This window comes from Brachyhypopomus gauderio, chromosome 6, assembly GCF_052324685.1.
Source record: "Brachyhypopomus gauderio isolate BG-103 chromosome 6, BGAUD_0.2, whole genome shotgun sequence".
Classification (NCBI taxonomy): Eukaryota; Metazoa; Chordata; class Actinopteri; order Gymnotiformes; family Hypopomidae; genus Brachyhypopomus; species Brachyhypopomus gauderio.
Genome location: NC_135216.1, coordinates 12,398,337 through 12,412,859, shown reverse-complemented (window position 1 = coordinate 12,412,859; position 14,523 = coordinate 12,398,337). Strand labels below are relative to the sequence as shown.

Here is a 14,523-nt window from a genome sequence, read left to right as displayed (position 1 = left end):
ATGGGAATGGGAATGATCTTAAAATAGATCAAACTTCTCCCACACATCTGTCTTAGCAATTACTACAGACCCAACAAAACAGACCATGACTCTTCAGGATGTAAAGGAGCCGTGTGTGTGAGGAGAGAAAGGTGTGTGTCGGTGGCAGTACACCGCTGATCCTGGCCATACCTCTATTTGTCTATAGTCACAGATGGCACGGATGGGTATTGTTGTACCCAGAATGCAGTCTGCTCTTCGTGGGTGGAGTTGGACCACAGTCTTGGCCCGCCCCACCAGGCTAGCCACTGAACTTCGATAGCCAATCAGCTGTTCCTTCTCCTCCTGTCACACACACATTGGTAGAAAGTTTGTCAATCACTCTGTAGAAATGACCTGACATGAAGTCACCTGACGGTCACCTTGCATGACGTGACTCAAAGACATTTTTAAACACAAAACATCAAAGAAAGATCATTTGTAATGGTTAGGATGTAGTCAGAATATGGATATAATCATTAGTTACAGAGATTAATTGTGCACTTTCTAATTTATGGACAACGTGTGTAAGCCCTGATAAAGTGTAACTAATATTATACTAAAATAATATCACCAACATAAAAAACCTACACAAAACTGCATATAGTCCTTTATGTCTAATCAAGTGAGGACTACCCATTAAGCAAAACGATACAATCATGCCCTATAACAGCTGAATATTATCCACACAATCATGAGAATTTTTTTAAAAGATGCTACATTAACAGCCGTCTCCTCTATCCACTGAGAAACCGTGGCTGTGAGCATTCAGTGTGCTAATGATAGCACAGGGCTTTGGCCATTAGACCCTCTGTAGGGCAGCATTATGAATAAAGAGTGGAGCGTTTCTCTGGTGTGACGGCAGGGGGCGTTAGGGCCTGATTAGAGTGCTGGCGGACGGGAGCAGAGGAGCACGCAGCTAACGGGGCTGCACTCTAGCCTTCAGTTATGTGCATGCTATGAATAGTCCTTAGTGTGTGATTAGCACTAGGGCCACACACGCAACGCTTCGAGAGACGCTGAGAGTTTGTCACCGAGCAGAAGTGGAAATTGCAGCCCAGGGCCCCCCCAGAAGATCCCTCCCTTACCATGGAGTCCTGCAGCAGGTCCTCCAGTTTGCCCAGCCTGCTGTCCCTGTCGCAGGTGTACTGCCGTTTGATGGTGTCCTGAAGCTGTCGCAGGTATGTCTCGCAATCGCGCGCGTCGCTCAGGAACTGAGAACAGAGCAGGTACAGCAGCGCATCACAAACCCAGCGTCACCCAGACAGCTACGCAACACAAACTAAACAAAAAAAACACAAACATCTTGGAGGCTCGGTACCTGGAAGTAGGCGGTGTTGTCCTTCAGGTGTTGCTCCACACACACACACAGCTGCTTCACCCACTGCCACTGTGTCTGCAGGGCAGCACTGTAGGCCTGCAGTGGTCACACACAACACCATGAGCATCAAGACTGACCAGAACAATCTCACATGAAAATGGGGGCATGGGTAGTAATACAATCATTTTCAGACAACAGTGATGCTCAATTTTTATAATAGATAAAATACTACACGGTGACATGGCCCACCTCTACTGTCTGCTTGGCAGGGTGGTTGTCCAGGCAAAGCTGATTGGCCGTTTCCTGTAGCGAACACATCACTTCTTGTTTTTCCTCCAACTCAGACTTCATTTCCTGGAGAAGAATGACATTAGACATGAAGAACATCACTACTGTAGCAATTCAAACTACTGACTATCCATCAGTACTACTTAACTACATCAGTAGGGTCATTTCATTAACATGACTGTAGACAACTTTGCTGGCTTCTATATCTTAGAGGAAGAATGACAAGTAATGTGAGGATATAAAAACAAAAACACAAAATAAATCTGCCACAATTAACATGTTAAAACGTGAGGGAATGAAACCGGACACAGACTACTGGACACAGACTACTGGGATTAAGAAGCATTAGGATCTATACTGAGCTGATATACTGTTAGAATGGTTCTGTTCTGTGCTCTGAGTATCACTCACAGAGTTCTGCTCCCTCTTGGCAGCCATGTTGGTGTTGTTATCGCTCCAGTCGAAGGCCAACTCCTCCTCCTCCTTCTCGTTGAGCCAGATCAGCTCCTCAGTGCAGCGCGACACAAACGCACGCAGGCTTTCTAGGCAACGCAGTCGCCATGACGAGTGCTCCTACGGCAACAAAAACCACCCATAAACACTGGCGTCACAACACATGATTTAATCAGTACATTTGATCAACTTAGCCTCCCATCATCTTGAAATACACACGTTCACGAACACAAAGCTCCTGACAGACCTCTCCCTCCCTGACCCTTCTCTACCCTTAAGGACACACAAGAGGACAGAGCTGAACTGAGCAGAGGAGTGATGGAGTGATGGAGAGTGTGTGTGATGGAGAGTGTGTGTGATGGGCAGGTGCCATACACACTCACACCTGCCTCCTCTTGGTCACAGGGAAAATTCAGTCATGCCCACAAAAGAGGCTCTTGGACCCAGCAGTGCCAGGCCAAGCCCACCGTGATCTCTGGGCTGTATTAAAGCAGGCCACACTCACCAGTAGCCTGCAGTACTGGTTCTCCAGCTTGGCCAGCGTTTCGGAATAACTGCTTCTGAAACTGGGAGAGATGTTTGGCTGGGGGAAGAGAGGGTGGACAAGTTTAAGAGAGCTCAGTGTGTGTGGGGACTTAAGAGGTGTGTGTGTGTGTGTGTGTGTGTGTGTGTGTGTGTGTGTGTGTGGTAGTACCTCATAGCTGCGTGCCTCTTTCAGACTGTGCAGTAGTTCCTCCACAGCAGTGTGGATGGTGTAGTGATCCTGCAGGTGCTGTTCTACAGCGGGTAGATCCGAGCCCCAGTCGGCCCGTTCCAACAGCTCCTAACACACACACACACACACACACACACACACACACACACACACACACACACACACACACACACACACACACACACACACACACACACACACACACAGTTTAACATCACAAATCGCATCCAAATACATGATACTCAGAATGTCTCTCCGTCTCCCTTTTGCTCACCTGCGTCTCCTCGACCCATCCCAGCAGCTCGTAGAGGAAACGCAAGCTCCCCTCGTCCTCCGACGACGAGACTGCCATGATCTCCGAGCGCGTCATGGGCCGTCTGAGCAGGGGCGTGCCGCCAGGCTCCGCCCCCGGGGGAGTGAAGGTGCTCTTGTTGTCCGGCGACGCCCTCTGAGCCGTCGTGGCAACCTGCAGCGGTCCTGAGAAGTGTCCCTTCCTGTACACGCTGGCACACTCCAGGCGCAGAGAGACCAACTCGTCCTGCAGACACGTGACCCTGCAGCAGAGCGCGAGACCGTCAGAGCGATAACGTTCTCCATCACTCCCTGCTCTGACCCACCTGAGATGTTGGCTCTCTGACCCACCTGAAGGCGAGCTGTTCCACTTGGTAGTACTTCTTCTCTCGGAGGACCTGGAGGTCCTGATGGAGCATCTGGAGCAGAGCTTCAGAGTCCTGCAGGTAAACAGCCAGCTCCTGCTCACAGCGCGCCGCCTCCCCGCCCTCCAGACGGGACATGTCCTGTACACACACACACACACACACACACACACACACAGGATTAGTCCTGTGCAGATGAGTTGTTGTGTTTGGGAGTGTCCCGCTAGGCACACAGCTCCACCCACCGACTGCAGTGTGTTCTTGGCCAGGGTCAGTTTCTCTTCACAGTCCACAGCCATGTTCTGGATCTTGTTGGCCATCAGCAAGAGCAGCTCCAGTCTGAAAGACAAACAAGGACAGCAGGGCTGATGTAACCCTCAAGACTGAATGTAGACCAGGGGTGCTCATTACGTCGATCGCGATCAAGTGTCGGTCGATCGCGAAGGAATGTGCGTAGATCGCGTCACATAAAATAGTAGTAGATGAATCGCACATCTGCACTGACGGTTGTATTTTGATTGACATTCACGGTAGCCAATCTGCAATCCACTCAACAAATTACGTTCGCCACCCCCCCCCCCCCTCCCCCGCTCAACAAATTACGTTCGCCACCCCCCCCCCCCGGTCAACAAATTACGTTCGCCGCCACCCTGGTAGATCTTTCTGACTTGGTCATCTTATAAGTAGCTCGCAAGCTGAAAACTGTGGGCACCCCTGATGTAGACTGTAGTGTAAGCTGTATGAAGGCTTTAGTGTAGATTGTATGAAGTCTGTATTTAGACTGTAGTGTAGATTGTATGAAGTCGATATGAAGTCTGTATTTAGACTGTAGTGTAGGCTGTATGAAGTCTGTATGAAGTCTGTATGAAGGCTTTAGTGTAGATTGCACGAAGTCTGTATTTAGACTGTAGTGTAGGTTGTATGAAGTCTGTATGAAGTCTGTATGAAGGCTTTAGTGTAGATTGTATGAAGTCTGTATTTAGTCTGTATGAAGGCTTTAGTGTAGATTGTATGAAGTCTGTATTTAGTCTGTATGAAGGCTGTATGAAGGCTTTAGTGTAGATTGTATGAAGTCTGTATTTAGTCTGTATGAAGGCTGTATGAAGGCTTTAGTGTAGATTGTATGAAGTCTGTATTTAGTCTGTATGAAGGCTGTATGAAGGCTTTAGTGTAGATTGTATGAAGTCTGTATTTAGTCTGTATGAAGGCTTTAGTGTAGATTGTATGAAGTCTGTATTTAGTCTGTATGAAGGCTTTAGTGTAGATTGTATGAAGTCTGTATGAAGGCTTTAGTGTAGATTGTATGAAGTCTGTATTTAGTCTGTATTTAGTCTGTATGAAGGCTTTAGTGTAGATTGTATGAAGTCTGTATTTAGTCTGTATTTAGTCTGTATGAAGGCTTTAGTGTAGATTGTATGAAGTCTGTATGAAGGCTTTAGTGTAGATTGTATGAAGTCTGTATTTAGTCTGTATGAAGTCTGTATGAAGGCTTTAGTGTAGATTGTATGAAGTCTGTATTTAGTCTGTATTTAGTCTGTATGAAGGCTTTAGTGTAGATTGTATGAAGTCTGTATTTAGTCTGTATTTAGTCTGTATGAAGGCTTTAGTGTAGATTGTATGAAGTCTGTATTTAGTCTGTATGAAGTCTGTATGAAGGCTTTAGTGTAGATTGTATGAAGTCTGTATTTAGTCTGTATGAAGGCTGTACGCATTAGTCCCCTGCATGGTGGTGGTTGTCTCCCCCCCCCTCACCTCTCTACAGCAGGCCGGAGGACCTTCTCTCGCTCCAGCATCTCCAGGATGAGTTTACCCCACTCCTCCTCCAGGTGGTTAGGGTGCAGACCCTGGGGCAGCTTGATGCGCCCAAACTCTATCCAAACCTGGGAGGGACCAATGACATGTGAGGATGATGATAACGCCCTCTTATAGTGCCAACATATCCAGTTATGTGCCTGTTCTTTTTCCTTTACCCGCCTGCTCCTTTACCCGCCTGCTCCTTTACCCGCCTGCTCCCTGCTCCTTTACCTGCCTGCTCCCTGCTCCGTTACCCGCCTGCTCCTTTACCCGCCTGCTCCTTTACCCGCCTGCTCCTTTACCCGCCTGCTCCCTGCTCCTTTACCTGCCTGCTCCTTTACCTGACTGCTCCCTGCTCCTTTACCTGCCTGCTCCTTTACCTGACTGCTCCCTGCTCCTTTACCTGCCTGCTCCTTTACCTGACTGCTCCCTGCTCCTTTACCTGCCTGCTCCTTTACCTGACTGCTCCCTGCTCCTTTACCTGCCTGCTCCTTTACCTGCCTGCTCCTTTACCTGACTGCTCCCTGCTCCTTTACCTGCCTGCTCCTTTACCTGACTGCTCCCTGCTCCTTTACCCGCCTGCTCCTTTACCCGCCTGCTCCTTTACCCGCCTGCTCCTTTACCTGCCTGCTCCCTGCTCCTTTACCCGCCTGCTCCTTTACCTGACTGCTCCCTGCTCCTTTACCTGCCTGCTCCTTTACCTGACTGCTCCCTGCTCCTTTACCTGCCTGCTCCTTTACCTGACTGCTCCCTGCTCCTTTACCTGCCTGCTCCTTTACCTGACTGCTCCCTGCTCCTTTACCTGCCTGCTCCTTTACCTGACTGCTCCCTGCTCCTTTACCTGACTGCTCCTTTACCCGCCTGCTCCTTTACCCGCCTCCAGTTCTGTTCAGCAAGGAGCCCAGCTACTTGGGGGCAGCAGTGTTGACTTCAGCAGCCTGTTAGCAGCAGTTAGTCTTGCTTTCATGCTCACGCCCCCATCCTGCCCAACACAACACGCTGCTCCACCTCCACCCACTCGCTCCACTCACCTCCATCAGCTTGTAAAGGTGTGCGACGTGGCCCTTCTCCACCTCCTTAGCCGGGATCTCTGTTTCTTTGAAGTGGATGTATTCGTTGTATAGAGCCTGTGGGACGTGCAAAACACTGTTAAACTGCTAGCGCACTGCAGCACACAGCAATTACCATCCTTCACGTGGGGCGCTGTTTATGAACCCTACACACACACGCGCACACACACGCCTGAGAGGCACTGTGCAGTCACACACATAACCCGGCTCGCCTGACGCCCTTCCTCCATGGTTACCTTGAGCTCTACGGGGTTGTGGGGGAAACTCCTGCTGGCCATGAGGGCCGTGTGCTGCCTGGCCCACTGCAGCAGCGAGGAGAAGCGGGCCTGGTACTCCGCCCAGCGCTGGTCCACCTCCTGAGAGACGCACAGAGGACACGTGTGTGAGGGAGGATGTTCGGGTGCATGTGAGCGTACGTGTTGGAGGGGGGGAAACAACCAGTGAGGGTGGAGGAGAGGATGAAGGAACGTACATGAGGCTTGATGCCTTCTCCACCCTCCGGGATCTTGGGGAAGGCGTCGTAGATGGAGGACACGTAGGTGATGACCGACTTCTCGTCAGGTGACGGCACGTCCACGTCTAGCACAGGAAGGACGAGAGTGAGAGACGTTGAGAGGGAAAGGGAGAGAGGAAACAGCGTGTGCGGACATGAAGACACAGGGGTGCACCAGACCGTACCTTCAGCGTCCAGGAGACGCGTCACCCCTAGCGACTCGGCAATCTCAAAGGCCTGTTCCAGGTTGTCACGGTTACTCTGCTGTGCCACCAGCTCCATGTCAATCAGGTCAGGCCTGAAAGGTACAACAGAGAGAAGTGTGTGTGTGTGTGTGTGTGTGTGTGTGTGTGTGTGTGTGTGCGTGCGTGCGTGCGTGCGTGTGTTTGCACGTGCATGTTTGTATGTCTTCATGAGATCAGTATTATGGTCACACAATGCCTACATGCCCAGTTTGGTAGCTGCATTAAACTCTCTGCTATTAATAGCAGTGCTATTATGATCCCAGGAACTGATGAATCACAGCCATGGGGACTCGCCTGCGTGCTGGCAAAACGTGCAGAATCGGCAAAGTCAGCGGTGCTGCCTCATCCCATGGGTGTGGGTGTGGCCATGGGCATGGGGGCGTGGCCACGGGCGTGTACCTGTAGCGATGAAGGAGGGCGTTGAACATGCGTCCATCGCTCCAGCTGGAGGAGAAGTTCCCGCAGCGCAGGCCCGGGTAGCCCTCCGTCGCCTGCTGGGTCCACAGCAGGAGCTTCTCCTTGGCCGTCAGGTCCGCCGACTCCCCGCTCACGTATATCTCCGAGATCTAAGGGCAGAGGAAGAGAGCGGGGCCTTCATCATCCCAACTGCAGCTGGCCATTAACAGGACCCTACATGAGGCTACAGAGAAGCACCAGACCGGCGACTCCAACCTGCTGCTTAGTGACGTTACCATACTGCTCTGAACTTTAGCTTACAGTAGCTATAACATCACGTGAGGGAGGGCCCTGTATTCAGAAGTGACCCAGCAGCTCTGTTAGCCCGTGGGTTTCACTTACATTAATCAGTGATGCCCATCCATCCAGTGTGTTTGTGACCTATACCTATTAAAGTTCTTTCACTAAAACCCCTCACCCACATGTCTCTCTGGAATGCACACACACACACACACACACACACACACACACACACACACACACACACACACACACACACACACACACACACACACACACACACACACTTCCCTTAAAGTCAATTCAGTACAACCCCCCCCCCACGTATGTTCTCACACACACACACACACACACACACACACACACCCCATCTTGTGTCACTTCAGTTTTCCACTGCCCTTCATCTATTCTGCCCAGTTCCCATAAGACCTTCTGTATTGTCAGCTATGGTCTTTACATCTTCTCATCAGCCCTCCTCCCTCTCCCTCACCCACAAGGCCGCTCACTGAACTCCTTTCTTTCCAAAGGGGGGGGGGGGGGGGGGGGGGGGGGGGGGGTATCAGCTTGTGCCTGACACACAGCATCTGCATCCCCCCCCCCCCCCCCCCCGCAGCCCCTGTACTAACTGTTCCAGACTGAACCTCTGAGAACAGCGGATAGTTATCGGCTGCAGAGATTCTGAACAAATGATGGGGGGGAGGGGTGTGTGTGTGTGTGTGTGTGTGTGTGTGTGTGTGTGTGTGTAGTTGGAGAGAGAGAGAGGGAAACGGAGAGAGTGAAAGAGAGAGTGAAAGGGAATGCAGGAATGTAAGGCACTAAATACAGACTTCATGCAGCAGACCTTTTATCCTAAACCTTCGTACGTTTGTCATAAAGTGAGTTTATATAATTATGCCCCACAGCTTGAATAAATTCTCCAAGGACAACACGCTAGCTCACATTCTATGTCTGGAAACATGGCCCACAGTATCGCAAGAAGCAGGATAATGTGATGGTAGCTCCATGCCAGTGAACGTCACACCAGCACAGAGAGTACCGACCTGACCCATACACACCAGCACAGAGAGTACCGACCTGACCCATACACACCAGCACAGAGAGAACTGACCTGACCCATACACACCAGCACAGATATCTGTAGGGATTGCTAATACAAATCAACATCTAGTGGCAGTTTGTTCTTACCCAGCACACAGTGGGTTAAGCACAGGCCGAGAACCAAGCAGCAGGCTTGTAACAAGGTCATGAGAAGCCTCCCCTGCTAGATCCAATAACCATTACCAGCCATCAACACCCTCAACACTGCAGCAAGAAAGATCAGGCCATACAAATCCTGCTGCATACAGCTGCAGTCAGGGAGGGGCAGAAAGGGCGTGTCTCAATCTACAGTCCCTGATGGTGTGTGTACATCAGCAGTGCTCACACTCGTGGCAATGCACACACACACACACACACACACACACACACACACACACAAGGATCGGCAGGGGTGAGTGTGGGTGGTGTGAGGGGAGAGGAATAATGAGGGATGTAGGGAGAGGAAAAAGGAGAGAGAGCTAGAAAGAAAGAGAGAGAGAGACAGAGAGAGAGAGAGAGAGAGAGAGAGACAGACAGAGAGAGGAAGAAATGGAGAGCTGCTCTGTGCTGATTAGACCCAGGAGACATGAAGGAAGGAGCTGGAAATGTCTGTCTCATGCAAGACCGATAAGCTCTGAGACAAAGGCTCAGAACACAGACCAACACAGCTGAGAGAGCACACAGGAGAAAACCTTCATTATATGCACCTCTTTCAAATGTATGAGCACCTGGGAGATCCCAGTGACGAGAGGGTGGGGTGGGTAGTGGGTCAGAGGGAGCCTGACCTGGGACGAGGGTTGTGACGATTTCTCTGGTGGGGAAATGGGACTCTCCAGTACTGAGGAACTCAGCATGTCAGAAGAGCTTGCCCAGTCGGTCTGAACAGCGCCCCCTGTCTCTGGGGAGGTGAGGGGTACGTCGCTGGCGTAGCCGGAGGACTGGGGGTCCTGCATCGGGCCGGCACTGTCCGCTGGGCTGTCTGGTGGGAGCTCTTTCCCTGGTTGAGCAGCGGCGCCCATTTGCTTGGCGACACGTGTCCCCAGGGACGGTCGTCCGTCCCGCTCGACTACCTGGACCTTCTGAACGCCGCCGCTTACGGGAGATGCCGTGGGCGGCTCCGAGCGCACCTCCACGCCTCTGCTGTGCCAGCTGGGCGACCCGTAGTCCCTCGGGTAGACGGTGCGGACCACACAGAGCCTGCCGTCCACCTCGCGGATGTGGACCACACCCTTCCGCTCCGCTTCCAATGGGTCGCCGGTCACCGCTTCACCTCGTCTGGCCTCGTGCCTCTTCTCTACCTCTCCGTCCTCCAGGTCCGCACTCAAGACGCAGGGTCTTTCCAAGACTCCTTGGACCCGTTCTCGGACCCGGCACACCCTGCCTCCCCCGGGCGTGGTGCTACCCTGGGCAGGCTCACTCCGGGGCTCCTTGCTAAAGCTGCTTCCCGATGTCTGGTGGAAATCCCCCATCCATGATGGGCTTGGGGCGGGGGACATAATGGCCACCCTGCTCCCGCGTAACGTCCCCGTGCTGCCCAAGATAGGCGGAGCTCCAGGCACCAGAACCACCTGTGTGGGAGTTTCAGTCACCGTTTGTCTGGGTGCTGGTTTGGTCGAAGAGTCACCTCTGACCTTTCCGACCACTTCCTCCTGCTCCTCTGGGCCTTTCTGTGCCTTTTTGGCTTTGCGTTTCCGTCTAAAGCGGAGTTTCCTTTTTGGCGAGAGGGGCGGAGCCCCGCCTGCTCCCGCCTCCCGGGGTTGTTTCACACAACCAAGAGAACTGCCCATTTCCAAAAGAGGTCAAAAAGAACTTAAGATAATGCTATAAACAAGGCAACTGTGCCTAAAAAGTAAAGCAAACCCCATCAACCTCACGTCATCAAAGATTCTACTGACAGATTGCTGGACCATGGTTGGGTTAAAGGTGAACAGCAGGGGGTGCCGTAGAGCACAGTGGTATGATGGAGGGCCCCTTTAAGCTGATGCTGCACACCTGCTGTGGCGTCTCCATACGGCTCCCATGAGGCAGACAGGCAACAGCTTGGTCACCCCATCGAGGACCCGAGCGTGGGGTCCTCGCGAGCCTCAAGGACAATCGGCCCTGAGTACAGACTGCTCTCTTTATGAAATATTCAGGTCCCCCAACGTGCTTTTTTAATTCCCGCCACAGACGCAGACGACACACAGCGCGGACTCGGAGAGGAAATCTCAGGGAACCGGTCCTGTTCAGGCCATCTCGACAGCTGCGTGTCGAAGGGCAGAGACTCGGCCACGAGGTGCTCTTATTCCTCACCGAGAGCAGAGACTTCGCTGCAGTGCAGACATGCACGCACACACAAACACGCACACACACTCGTGTACGCGCATGTACACAGTCAGTAAGTCTGAGGCAGGACGCATCACGCTGCCATTCTGGCTAAATAAAGCGTCCCGTCGTCACCGATCGCTTCCTGCTCGCACAGAATGAAAAGTCCCGTCCGCGTGTCTTGCATTCATGATGTCCACGGAGTATCACAAGTGCTTCGCATCACCAGATTACACTAGCACATATTTATTAATAGCTCCGCCCTCGTACAGTGGTGGTGGCAGTAGCCCTGTCAGTAGTAGCGGTGGCGCTAGTAGTTATAGTACTCCAGCACTGATTGGGTATGCAGTTCTCAGATCAGCCGGCGGCGGGCAAAAGTGCAGAGTCAGGCAAGCCTTTGATGGCTCATCAGCAGTCTGATCACGGCCAATCACAACTCTGCATTTCCTCAAGTCCCACGGCGCATTGTGTGTATGTGCACGCGGCTCCGGGGGGGGCGCGTATCAGTCTCCAGACATCAAACAGCTGGAGGGGGAGGAGGGCCCGCCTCCGCTGCCACGGTAACTGATCTCGCGTGCGTTGAGGGAAGACGGTCAATCGTGCGCGAGTCAGTAACGAGGTCAGGGCGTGTGACGGGTCCCACGTCGCGCGTGTGCACACTAGCGTGAGGCGTCCAGGCTCACGTGTGCACGCTAAAACACACGCCGGCCCACGCGGCTCTACCCCCCGACACTTGTGGCCGTGAGCAATGCCATCACACCGTGGAAGGGGCGTGTGGATCCTGCGTGAAAGCTTTGGTCTCCCCTCCCTCCCTCCATGGAGGATGCCCTCCCGCAGAGGCAGCCGGTACGTTACTGCTCTCCCCGCCTCAAGAATCTAATCGGAGCAGCCGCGGGCCAGGCGGTGCCGGTCCGGCCGGGCCGAGTCCTCCGTGGGTGATGTGCGGTACAGGTGATGTAGAGTCAAGCCTCTGCCCTGAGCTCCACGCTGTCTGAGAAGAAGAGCAACCACCCCATTGAAGAAGCAGATCTCCATGGGTTTAGCATCGTGGGGGCTGGACCGCCTGATCCAGGTCAACGGCTGAATCAGGCGAGTGTCTGCAGGGCGGGTTCCGCGGTCCTGAACACGACTCGCGCTCCGGGCCAAAGCTCCAGGTGTGGAGAAGCCGGGCCCTCCGGTGGCAGCAGGATGAAGCTTCCTCTCTCTGTCGCTGGGGAACTCTCCTGCGCTCGTCCTCACTGGCACCAGCAGCACACCGTCTTCTCTACAGCCCACTGCAGCTTCGCCCAACACCTCCTGCTGTAGCTCCCTCCCTCCCTCCCTCCCTCTGTCTCTCATCCTATCTGCTTCCTGGTCCCGCCCTCCCTCCTCTCTCATCCTATCTGCTTCCTGGTCCCGCCCTCCCTCCTCTCTCATCCTATCTGCTTCCTGGTCCCGCCCTCCCTCCTCTCTCATCCTATCTGCTTCTTGGTCCCGCCCACCCTCCTCTCTCATCCTATCTGCCTCGTATTCTCTCCTCTCCCTCCCTCCGTCATCTCTCTCATCCTATCTGCTTCCTGGCCACCCCCTCCTCTTATGCTGTGAGCTCACAGCCTTTTCTTGCGCACACACACACACACATGCACACAAAACCACACACACACCACAAAATAAAGAAATAAATGAAAAAGCCATAAGACTGGTTGGCAGTTATGGAGGGACAAAAAAAATCTATTCTAAATTCCATTGGTTCATCGCTGCTAAAAAGCCTCTAAATATTCTACATTCCACTAAATCTTTTTTCCGCATGTACACGCACTCTCCTCCGGAGCACAGTCAGAAAAGGGGGGGGACTGGACCGTCATGATCACGGCTGGAGCTCATCGGGGGGAGCACAGAAAGAACAGAGCAGAGAGGACAGGAATATAGGCCTCTCGTCATCTGGGAGATACCGCACACGTTCAGCAGAACCACAGCATTACACACACACACACACACACACACACACACACACACACACACCACGCATGCCTCGGTGCAGCACACCAACGTAACACAGGAACGCAGGCTATCCGGGACACACCCCGGCACGGATACACAGACACCGTGGCGGAGGCACTCAGCGAAGACAGAAATACATCATCCACATATCTGAACAGGCACATATTAAGCAGTTCTTTTGTACACCTGTAGGATGAGGTTGAAAGCCTTGATGGTGAAAGGCTATCAGCAGGCTGAAGACACTGCCTCATGCAGCACCATCACTGTGTGTGCAGCCAACAGTCTCTCTCCTGTTAGCACATTACTACAGGGGCACCGCACAGCACAAGCAGTTAGCACATTACTACAGGGGCACCGCACAGCACAAGCAGCCCTGGTGTAAACAGCTCCTCAGGGATTAACCTGCTCCCTGCACGCCACACGAAATCCTGTTAGCCCACGAGCCACAGTTAGCAAGGCTAGCGAAAAGATGGCTCTAAACAGCTCCAGACAGAAGTGCACGAGGCCAGAATTAGAACGCCTGGAAAACTGTCCCAAACTGAGGGAGAAGCACAAAATGGCAGGACTAGTGGCACTGGAGAGGAGAAAGGGTGATCCCAAACACCCTGAGCAGGCCTGGACCCTCAGAACCTGCAACGTGTCACTGAACTATATGTGGCTTCATCAGGGTGGTTAGAATTCTTAAAGGAAATAAGGAATCAGTTCAAAAGTCTTTGATCCATTTTCCAGGTATGATGCTAATAGTTATCTGGTCTAATATCATCATAGTCTCAAAGATGCTAACCGGCATCATCAGTGAAATTCAAAAAGTGAGATATATGCCGGCCATGGCTGGATTATAAGAATGTATACTTAATTCTATCTAATACAAGAGAGTTCTGACCGAAACATTTTTCACACATCTGAAAACACGTGTGGTTTGTGCCGTTCATGTCACGTGCCAGATAATGTAACATTGTTCACAAACATCCTCACCATGCTACGGTCTGATATCTTCTGTTGTATTAGTAGGTCCTGTACTGTTCGAATACATTTGATTAAAATGATGCCATGCAGTCAAACAGAATACTGCATACATCAATGTATTCGTAGCTCTGCAAATTCTACAACGAGCTGTACGCTGAGAGTGGCATTTATGGTGCTTAAGTAACTGACCCTGGATCAGCCTGTGGTGGCCTGTGGTGTGCAGCCACAGATGATTGGTTGGGCTCTTTTCTCTGGTGATTTGATTGATGGTCCATTATGAGCAAAAAAAAAAAAAAAAGCTTAATGATAATATGTAGAGTGCAGGAAGTAAATCAGAAAATTGTGGACAAATTGTGTTGTGTGTTGCTCCAGGATCACCACTGGAAAGATTACTGAACAGCTGAACGGTGCACTTGCAGACAAATATTATTTGTAGGATTGCTGCAT

At 52.0% G+C, this 14,523-nt stretch overlaps 1 protein-coding gene across 2 annotated transcripts in view; it reads right to left on the bottom strand.

Annotated features, from left to right (window-relative positions):
* LOC143516850 (microtubule-actin cross-linking factor 1, isoforms 1/2/3/4/5-like) overlaps window positions 1-11,227 on the bottom strand; it is a 71,514-nt gene extending 60,287 nt beyond the window's left edge. For both annotated transcript variants that reach the window (XM_077008719.1, XM_077008720.1), the window contains exons 1-17: window positions 9,612-11,227; window positions 7,453-7,619; window positions 6,994-7,106; window positions 6,788-6,894; window positions 6,552-6,671; window positions 6,277-6,372; window positions 5,204-5,331; window positions 3,697-3,790; window positions 3,438-3,592; window positions 3,070-3,349; window positions 2,775-2,903; window positions 2,586-2,663; window positions 2,039-2,200; window positions 1,589-1,693; window positions 1,340-1,435; window positions 1,107-1,232; window positions 172-324 (exon numbers count right to left, since the gene is read on the bottom strand). In XM_077008719.1, coding sequence (XP_076864834.1) covers window positions 172-324; window positions 1,107-1,232; window positions 1,340-1,435; window positions 1,589-1,693; window positions 2,039-2,200; window positions 2,586-2,663; window positions 2,775-2,903; window positions 3,070-3,349; window positions 3,438-3,592; window positions 3,697-3,790; window positions 5,204-5,331; window positions 6,277-6,372; window positions 6,552-6,671; window positions 6,788-6,894; window positions 6,994-7,106; window positions 7,453-7,619; window positions 9,612-10,613 — 3,111 coding nt within the window. In that variant the 5' untranslated portion in view covers window positions 10,614-11,227. The remainder of the gene's footprint in view (window positions 1-171; window positions 325-1,106; window positions 1,233-1,339; window positions 1,436-1,588; window positions 1,694-2,038; window positions 2,201-2,585; window positions 2,664-2,774; window positions 2,904-3,069; window positions 3,350-3,437; window positions 3,593-3,696; window positions 3,791-5,203; window positions 5,332-6,276; window positions 6,373-6,551; window positions 6,672-6,787; window positions 6,895-6,993; window positions 7,107-7,452; window positions 7,620-9,611) is intronic.
* Window positions 11,228-14,523: the final 3,296 nt, after the last annotated feature.